Here is a 10,330-nt window from a genome sequence, read left to right as displayed (position 1 = left end):
TTAGAAAAGACCCATACAGTCCACAATTGTCTTGCTCTAATGTACTGTAGTATGTGTATGCGAGTAAATTTGATAGTCCGTCAGAATCCTGCATTATCTACACGGCCATACGAATGTGTCTTATTTCCATTGCTAATACTGTTCAGTGTAAAGACAGTCTTTTTGAGGTAGACTGTTCGAGTTCAAGGACGATTTTTTTTTTTTTTTTTTTTTTTTTTACAAATGCATGACATTCAAAAAAGACATAAAATAAATACTACATGTACAATATGTAGCAATGAGGTAGAAATGGTTATAAAGAACAATGTTGGAATATAAAACATAATAAAAACACCCTTTGCAGTTTTATACAAAAATGAGAGAGGAAAAAAAAAAAAAAAAAAACAAAAAAAAAAAACACCACACACACTTGCCTATGCATGCACCCACCCACACACACACACACACACAAACACACACACGCACACTCACTCATTCAATCACATCACACCAAAAAAAAAAAAAAAAGTCTTGTAAATAAATTCAAGTGAGTTTACAATGTCAACGAAATGAGAACGAATGAATGTGCTTACAACCTTGGTGCACTAGAGAAGTTTCTTTAGAAGTTACCATTGGTTCAATCCTAGACTCGCTGCGACTCTGTGGCAATGCTTACCCTATCATGTATGTGTTTATATATATATATGTTTTTTTTGTAGATTATAGAACATAAATACACACATAAAGTTTGAGACACTGAAGCAAAGCCTCACATTCCCCAAACCCCCCCCCCCCCCCCCCCCTTCCTTAGATCATTTTCGCTTTCACTGCACTGCTCTGGGTCGTTTTAAATAATGTCCTCCAAGCAGCTATCAATTTACCTAATGTAGGCTACATTCCTAGTTTGCCTGCATGGTAATTTTGTCCTCAGTGGTTTTCAAATGTAGAGTAACACATTCTGCTTATCTCTTTACATCTGAGAGGACTGAACTGACAAATAGGTAAACAGTCTGCGTGAGAGTAAATAGTCTTTATGTAAACAGCCTTCACATTCCATTGATCAGTTGAGCTCAGTTAGCTTTTTCCACTCTTATGGTGAATGTTTCAAATATTTGGCAGAAAAGCATTTAGATGAGGATAAATATTTATGTTCGAAAATTACCTGAACCCACCACTCAACTCTCCTAACTCTCTCTCTCTCTCTCTTTCTCACACACACACACACACACACACAGAATAACATACCAACATAAAAATAAAAGTGTGTGTGTGTTGAGGGGCGGGGGTGTTTGGGATTAAAAATGATGTACGTTTTCTACATGTGGCAGCGTCAGACAGTTGAACAATGCAGAAAGAGTCCGTGTGACTTTAATAACAGACCAGAACAAAATTTACAGATGGCTAAGAGGATGACCAAAATGAAAATTAAAATCAGATCATGTAAGTATTTTGAGCTTGCAATTAGAAAATTGTTTATTAACAGATAATCCTCCCCCCCACCCATTCCCTCCTCCTCACCCCACCCCTTCATTTAAAGTTGATATGCTGTATTTGCACTCTGCTTTAATGGGTTAAAGCCAGTGTTTAAAAAGCTTTTGGCAACACAAGAATACACACACACACACACGCGCACACACACAATGGAAAACACACAAATATAAACTTATATGACAAAAAATACAATGTGCTGATGCTGTATGCAATAATACTGTAATAAATGAGTTGCAAACAGTAGTCACTAATGCACATAATGATGCCACGTATAACACTTTGGGAGCAATCAGTGCTAATAGATAACTGCTAGTTCAAAGTTAGCCAAAAGGGTCACCGATCTTGGAAGAGATTCTTGATTTTAGTCATATTATTTATTTCCAAATTCAATTTCATCCGTTTGCTGCACTGGAGGGCATGGATGTAAAGAGGAGATGGAAAGAAGTGTCTTTTTTTTTTTTTTCTAGTACCCATCATAATAAATGCGTTTGTTCATCTCTGGCCAACAGTTAAAAGTGTGAAGAAAAACATTTATAATTAAGTGTACGTTAGAAGAACTTAACTGATGCACACAGGATGTGAACCCATTGAAAACAGGCAGCAAAACAAAAGCAAAGAGCATTAGTGATCCTTTTCATTGCTAACGCTAGATTAAAGCTGAATAAACTTCTGTTTGTTTCTACCGGGACTCGCCTTCTACAGTCAAAATTTGAAACTTTCCAGAGTCGCCAATTAGTAGTGATCTCTTGCCTTTTGCGCACCAGATTTCTAAAGTAGCTGCTGGGCAGAATTCAATGGACATGGTGCAGTTCTGTCTATCCAGGACAAACAGACCTGAATATATCAACAAATGTGCTTTCGACTTTGAGGTTTTGCTTGCTAAATATTTTATTTCAACTCTTACTAGTGCTAATTTTTTGTATTTTCAAATTAAGTATATTCACACTGAAAGAGCTTTTCTTCTCATCCAGTTGGAGGCAGACTCGACCATGCCCTTGCAATTATCCTGTTTAGAGACGCTGCCGAATATCAATGAGCTGTCAAAGAAAGAGTTGTATTTGCAGAATGAAAAGAATAAAAACGAGCATGAGGCAAGGAAAATTTTACAAGTGCCAGCTGCTACTCATTCCACTTGGAAGATTCTAACAGAATATGTTTTTAAGGGAAAATGGGGTGTAAACAAGGCAGGAAATCACAGAAAAGGAAAGAGGCAGAAGGAGGAAAACTAGTGCTAACTGAAACATAAAGAGGCATTAATGGGAAAAAGAATTGTGGGGTACATAAATATGAAAAAATTTGGAAAACATATTCAGCACGTCGGGCTTCTTTAGTTATCTAATGGCTAAGTGGTCTAAATTTAAATAAAAAAAAAAAAGTGTTGGCTATATACTGTCAGAAAAACCACACAAATGTTAAACCAAGGTGGACATTGTTACACTGAAAAGGAATTGCAACAATCAGATTACTTTTCCTCTGTGTTGAGAGAAGATACTCAGCAGGTAAGAATACAAGTCTTACATGGGAAATATTAATTAAAAAAAAAAAAAAAGGAAATGTTTCCAAGAATACTCCATCCACATTATGAAGCTAATAGTATATCAGTATGCTAAATGACAAACCTGGGGGAAATTAGGGAGAAGTGCCTTTAACATGGAAGCTAGGAAACACCTTTTCACGTAAGGAGTTGTGGGAATGAATCAAGAAGGAATTGATTGTTGAATTATCATCACTGATGGCTTTTGTGAACTGGCCAGGTAAGTCACTGCTTCCTATTCTGACCACAGGTGTGTAAACTGTGTCATATGCTTGTTTGCACCCTGGCAAAAAGTAGAAAAAAGAAACGTGGGACGTCGACACGGCAAACTGAACGCACGTGGTGCTGCAAAAAATGAAAACTAGGATTGCTTGTGCACTCTGATTCTTTGCTTTTTTTCCCCCCCACCAGTTCAAACCTCAAGCAGGAGTGCAATTATAATTTGGATAGAATATTTTGAAAAAGGGCTTATTAATAATAATCTTACAATGGCAAAAAATTCCACCACATAATTGAGAGTTTGTGAAAAAAAATATGTAAAATTTGTAAGCTCACCGGACAAAAAATTCACACCATCTGGTTAAGAGGTAACACATACTTTAGACATCAAGTGAATAAATGAATACCACACTACAAATAGCAGGGTTCACAGAGTGACGGGTTTAGTGAGTGTGTTTGGTTCTTTCCAGAAAATGTGTGTCACATGACAGCCGTGAATGACTGGGGAAAAAGGGCTTATTGCATTTGGCCATGTCAAAGGGCACAGTGTACATGAAGTTGCAGACTTTGCGGGTATGCAGAAGTGTACTGTGTAATGGGTCTTCCAGCAGAGGCGTACATCGCAGTCAATGCATAGTTGTCGTCAGAACTGCGGTCAAAAGACACTTCTCACAGATAGGAACTGGTGTCGTGTGTCATACATTATGACAGCAAACAATTCCTACAGGTGTGCCAACTTTTGTTGATTACTTACAAACCTTCTACTTGCGTAAAAGCAGTGTTGGAACAAACCATATTGCCTTTTGCACTTTATCTCAAGAGTCAACACAGAATAATAATAATAATTCTTTGCATTTATATAGCGCTTTTCTCACTACTCAAAGCACTTAGCAATTGCAGGTTAACAGCCTTGCTCAAGGGCCCAACAGAGCAGAGTCCCTATTGGCATTTACGGGATTCGAACCGGCAACCTTCCGATTGCCAGTGCAGATCCCCAGCCTCAGAGCCGCCACTCTGCCAAAGAATAGCTATCCCAGTCTGCCAAGACGACAATTGTCACGTGCACAGGACGTGGAACTGTGTGTGATTCGCACAAAAAACTTTCTGAAGCATTTTTTTTTTTTAATCTGTACTGACCTGCAAAACCCCCAGATTTAAATCCCATTGAAAATCTGTGTGACTCTTCTAAGCAATGATTGAAATGACGGTGACCAATCTGGCCAAACTGTGGGGTTTGGTACTGGAAGAGTGCAGAAAAACTGATGTCACCTCCATCCACAAACTAGTGGCGTCCATGCCGGACAGAACTGCAGCAGTTCTTCTGTCTCATGAAGGAGTTTCCGTGCTATTATATAAGATTTAGCCAGGAGTGACTCGCTTTTTGTCCGGTGGGCTTAGTAATAAAGTGTTTAGTGTTGTGTTTGTTTTTGGCTTTGTATTGAACATCGTTTCTTGCATTCCCTTTCCAGTCTTTCCTCAAGTATCTGACATTTCCTCATGGTGTAAATGGTAAAGTATTGGTAAAGTGATATTCCGACTATTACCATCCAAAATGAGCAAAAAAATGTATACTGTACATATAATTAAATTAAAAACTAATATTCTGTCCAGTGGTAACAATTAAATGAATTTCTAAAATTAGGAGATCAATTCATTTCTTTATATATTCCCCACCTTGCCAACAGTTGGGATATTTTGAGACTGTCCCATTCTTTTGATGTGCTTTCCATCAAAATATGATTGATATTCAAAGGTTTTTCGTGTGTTCGAATGTCGCCTGTTTGAGTTACGCTTTCTTTGCGCATACACCCACCCCATTTAATACAACTGCCTTCTTGGTCTGGTGTGTAGTTTTCAATGACCCATCTTTCCAAATGGAATCCTGTTTTTAAGTACTGTAACGTCACACAAAGAAAATAAATGTTTTTTTCAGTAAACGCTCACGTTTCGAAAGACGATTGACACATATTAATACATTTTTCGAAAAAAAAAAAAAAAAAGGCAAAAAAAAAAAAAAAGCAAACACACGCACACTACTGACTTGGTTCCATTTCTCTGGAATAATTCAGGATACATTCATAGTCATCTCCTTGCTAATTTTAAGTTGTTGAGGTAAACATACATTTATATAAAGTAAAATAGAAGCCTAGCCTATATCTCTCAGCAGTACATAGTGCTTTTAACACATTCCTTTGAGGTACTGTACAAATCACCATCACTTTCCTGAGTTTTTGCAGACAGAACATCACAAGAAATGAAATACAGAAAATAAGATTCTCTGTTCCTCTTTTTTTTTTTTTACCCCATACCCCCGACCATTCTCAGCCAATACTGTACAACACGACTTAGGAACACCATGGCCTTTTCGATGTCAAAACCCTCTACCCACCCTTTCCCTATTCCTTCCCTCCCCATCCACCTTTGTCTCTAATCAACAATGCCTTCCTCATTCTCAGTCCCATAATATTTGAAGTTAAAGCTCTTTATATTAGCACATGCCACCAATGTAGATTGTGAGGCAAAACACAAATTATAATAATAAAATTAAAAAGAAAAATAATAAAATAAAGCACCACTTCAGGCACTTGATAGCAACTAAATCTCAGGAACAGCAAAATGATACACACACACGCACACAGGTCTGTGTCCTCTTGAAGTCAACCCACATGCACCGTTGTGAGTGACGCCTGGCTTCAATAGAATCAAGTGTCAAGGCAGGCCTTCAGAATTTGCTGCTTGCAGACCAACAAGTCCTCGCTTTCTGCACTCTTTCCTTTGCGTCCGTGTGGACCTCGACCCACTCCGCCTTTAGAGCTCTTTGCTGCTCTGTGTCACTACAAAAAAGGCGGCATTATTTCTGACATTTTTCTTCTCTTCTTTTTCTTTTTTGTTTACCCCCATGATTCCCCCCTTTCCCACCCGAACCCTCCCCTTTTTGTCTTACAGGTTCACGTGCCCGCAAGGTTTTTTTTGGCTCACTTTTCATTGGCTGCAGCCAAACATTTTGTTCCATTCAGTGTACGTGTCAAGTTCTTTCTGGGATATGCTAGGCTGTATTTTGCAAAAAACGTTTTCAAAGTCTGGGTAAGTGACTGGCCTCAACTGACTAGGCATAATGGCTGAAAGATCAGGGCCCTGCATGGTATGAAGGGGCCCCACGGCAGCTTCTTGACACAAGCGTGTTACGTCAAGTCCAGAAAATCCCTCCGTTCGCTGGACAAGCAGTGCAACCTCTTTGTCATTGAGGCAATAGTTGTGCTGTGAGAGCAGCTGAATGATTATCTGGTGCCTTGCTGTGCTGTCTGGTAAGGGGATGAGAAGTCTCTTCATGAAATATCGTCTCACTGACTCATCTATTTCCTCGGGTTTACTGGTTGAGCAGATGACCACAATCTGGTCCTCAGCAGAGGTTAGCACACTGTCCAACTGCATCAAGAGCTCCGTCTTAATTCTGTTCACTGGGCTTTCCTCACTCACTTGCGACGAAAGCAACATGTCAATTTCGCTGACGAAAATCACAGAGGGTTGTCGACATCGTGCTATAAGAAACGAAGTGTGAACGATTTTCTCTCCTTCTCCTAACCACTTTGTCACCAGAGCTGAGCCGCTGAGCCGAAAAAAGGTAGCACCCAGCTGACTGGCTATACATCTTCCCAGTAACATTTTACCTGTTCCCTGAGGCCCAAAGAAAAGAATACTCCGAGGTAACGCAGTGAGTCCACTAAACACATCGGGCCTAAGCATTGGCCAAAGGACCTCCTCTTTGATTGTGGCTTTAGCCAGTTCTAGCCCAGCAATGTCACTCCAGTCCACCGGCGGTGCCTGGCTGACAATCTCATTGGTGACAAGTTCAACGAGGTGTTGATCGGTGTTCTTCAGCTGTTCATCTGCAGGACAGGTGGATGAGGTAGCTGTGCGGATTCCTGGTCCTTGCGCTGGGTGGGAGAGATGCTGTCTGTGCTCTTCACTTGGCTCTCCCATTATGGGCGAACTAAATTTCCCAAACGGCTCACCCGATCGTGATCCTCCCAAAGAGTTTTTCGCTGAGCTATAGGATGGCGGCGTGAGCGATCTGCTTGGCTGACTGTTGAACTTACGTTGCTGTTCCGAAGACATCAACTGTTTCGTAGGTTTAAATGCTAAAGATGAGGCATCACCACTTCTATCAAATCCATTTCCACGACTAGCGTTAGAAACGCTATTATCGGGCATCCTGTACATAGGGCTTTGTGTGGAGCGCTGTTGACTGTAGTTAAAATTTCCGTAGCTGGAGTCCATTTCTCCTTGCCCAGTCATATAAAAAGCTTTTCTCTTCAGGGAATTGGCTGAGCTGCTGTTCAGAGGTGTTGGTGCAATTGGTGCAAGGCTGTGAGTTTGATAGGAATAGCTGGGAACCGTAGTGGGAGGCAGAGGAGTGGGAGCAGGGATACCTGATGGTAAGTAAGCAGATGGAGGGGGTGCCCCACTGGGGCTATAGCCAGGGCCAACACCAGTCTGAGAAGGGTAACCGGCTGGGGTGTAATTATAACTTGAAATGTTGGGGGAGCCTGCGTTGTAGCCTGGCACCAAGGAGGGAGGGGGGGGCGGAGGAGGGGGCTGTAAAAGCCCCGCGCTGTGCAAAGGGGATGGGTGTGGGGAGGAAAGTGCAGAAGCCGACTGACTACTGTAACTCGAATGCAGGTAGGAGCCATTGTAACCTGTTGCATATTCCTGAGATGGGAGTCCAGAATGAAGACCGGCTACAGGGTGGCTTCCACAGGTGCTGCTCGAATAGCTGGGCTCAGTGAGATTGCTAGCCACCCCAGGAGAGCTGCCAATGCTGGCAGACACATCTGCCGGAGGCAGAGCCGCTGCCACTCCAGGTTTACTTGCGGAAATCACATCTGGCACGCAGTTCATGGAATAGACGCCATCAGAGTTGAGAGCTGGCTGCCAGGAATCGTCGTTCTTCCTTCCATTCACCAGCCCTGGGCCTGCTTCTGCATAAGCACTCAAGACCACCCTTTCATTTGGACCTTCTAAGATGCCAGAGTACTTCTCGGCGTACTTTTTCAGCAGGTTGGAAGCAGTCAGTGCAGAAATGTCATCATTGGCCCAGGCGTACTGGTAGGTTCGCTGTAAGTGGCCCCTGTATGCCTCTGCCTTGTGTGCAGGTGAGCGGGTGGTGGAGGTGATGTCAAAGTGCTGTTCTGCCCACTGAGCATGTTCTGGGGTCCACTGCATCTTTAAGCCTGTAAGGGTGACAAAAAAAAAGGAAAGAGCATGATTAGCGCATGTTTTCATAATAAATCAATGACAATTACAGACAGTGTATTGCATCAGTAGGGATTTCAGTACAACCATGGAATTAAAAAGAAGATAGGAGCAAATAGATGGGGGAGAGGAGATCAAAATGAAAGACATCTGACCCCTTCAAAGAACAACACGTAAATGGTTAGCACAGCCGACACCGCTTTTTTTTTTTTTTTTATTCGCTTCTTTTTTTTTTTTTTAAATGCCAGCAGCTCTAACTTTCCACATGACAGTTTTATTTTTTACTTTTTTTTTTCTTTTCCTTCTCCTTCTTTCCAATATAAAAATATGAGACACAGCTGACAGATCACATCTAGGATACCTCTCTGATTTGGAGCCCAACACCTAGTTAGCAGAGTATAATGCACCCTGCACAGAACAATATGACACAGACATTGCAGGTCACTCTATAATCCAACTCTCATCTAAAGCGGTCCGAGACAGTTTCAAATCTGCTTCGTGGAGTGCAGCAAAGCAATCTCCCAGGCAGCGCTCTGTCGCTTTCATCACACAAAACCTACAACTCGGCATGAATTACAACTGGCTTCTTTCTGCCTCCTAGTCCTGTTGTTGAAGCTCTGAAAAACAAGCGTCACTTGTCTTTCGGCCGTTTCTTTCTTTTTTTTTCCTCCTCTCTCTTCTTTTCTTCTTTCTATCCTTTTTTTTTCCTCCTTTGTTGCCTCCGGGGTACAAAAGGCACAATCCACTTTAATCCCAAACTACGTTTACAAATACTGGTAGTTACATATACTGCCATCTCGAGCTTAGAGAGCTGTTATTAAAGTTACATTCTGCAGTAACACGCTTGTAAAATAATGACAGAATGTTATTTTCCTTTAAGCCATAAACACACAGGAGGAGTGTATAGAAGCTTACAGTTTTATCTTGCCACCTCTTACCTGCCTATGGTACCGACATTAACAATATTGGTGCAGCTGTATCAAAAGGCACACTTAATCTCGATCATATTACCAAAAGTGATTTTTCACAAACAGCCCTGTGCCCTCTGGCATAGATTGTGTGATAAGGGAAGACCTGAGTAAAATGAAGCATCTGTGACAACAGCTTTCCTCTGTATTATTACAGACCCCCAACACCACCAGCCCCCTCCAAACACACAGAGGTTCTTTAAGCCTCTTCCAGCCCAGTCAGGAATCAAACGTGGCTGCCACAGTCTTGCTAAAGCAACACAAAACGCAACATACTGTTTGTTTGGTAACAGAACGGCATGTCGATTCCCATCTGACACCCTCCCCGCCGTTTGCAAAACTGCTGCAGCAGACACTGGAAGCTAATTAGCAAGATGATGCTGTGCTAATTGTGTTAATTTACAAGGTTTTAGTCAAAGAAAATCATGCTAGGGCTGGCACTCTTGTCAAGACTCCAAGTTAATGATTAAGAAATGCTCAAGACTAGGAAGAAAAACACTGCTGTAAATATGCTAAGCACATAAAAAAGCCCATCAAGTAATGATGATAATAATAAATTCTAATGACGCACAGGACATTTTTACAGTGATTAGGAAAGCACTATTTCATTGTCTGAGGAAAAACGTTCAATAACGAGGACAAAAGAAAAATAAAATAATACAAAATGATCTTTTTGATCATGTTGTATAAATAAGAAAAAGCAGCAGCCACTGAAATTGGTGCATGTCAGGTCTCTGCAATCCTGCATGTCGTTTTGTATTAATGTGCAGCAGGATGAGAAAGGATATGAAAGCAATTGAGGAAAATCATTTGTCAGTCTGCTGCCACTGAAGAAATGCCCTGTTAATCATTTTATTTGTGAACACAGTGATCAAACTTCAAATAG

General features: G+C 41.2%; 1 protein-coding gene across 1 annotated transcript in view; it reads right to left on the bottom strand.

Annotated features, from left to right (window-relative positions):
• Positions 1–5,638: 5,638 nt before the first annotated feature.
• Positions 5,639–10,330, bottom strand: part of fign (fidgetin) — a 198,595-nt gene continuing 193,903 nt past the window's right edge. The window contains exon 3 of the mRNA XM_028806391.2: positions 5,639–8,454. Within this exon, the coding sequence (XP_028662224.1) occupies positions 6,206–8,454 (2,249 nt within the window). The 3' untranslated portion in view covers positions 5,639–6,205. The remainder of the gene's footprint in view (positions 8,455–10,330) is intronic.

Source organism: Erpetoichthys calabaricus, chromosome 8 (genome assembly GCF_900747795.2).
Source record: "Erpetoichthys calabaricus chromosome 8, fErpCal1.3, whole genome shotgun sequence".
Taxonomy (NCBI): domain Eukaryota; kingdom Metazoa; phylum Chordata; class Cladistia; order Polypteriformes; family Polypteridae; genus Erpetoichthys; species Erpetoichthys calabaricus.
Note: the sequence above shows the minus strand (reverse complement) of the source record. Positions and strands in the feature narration are given on the sequence as shown.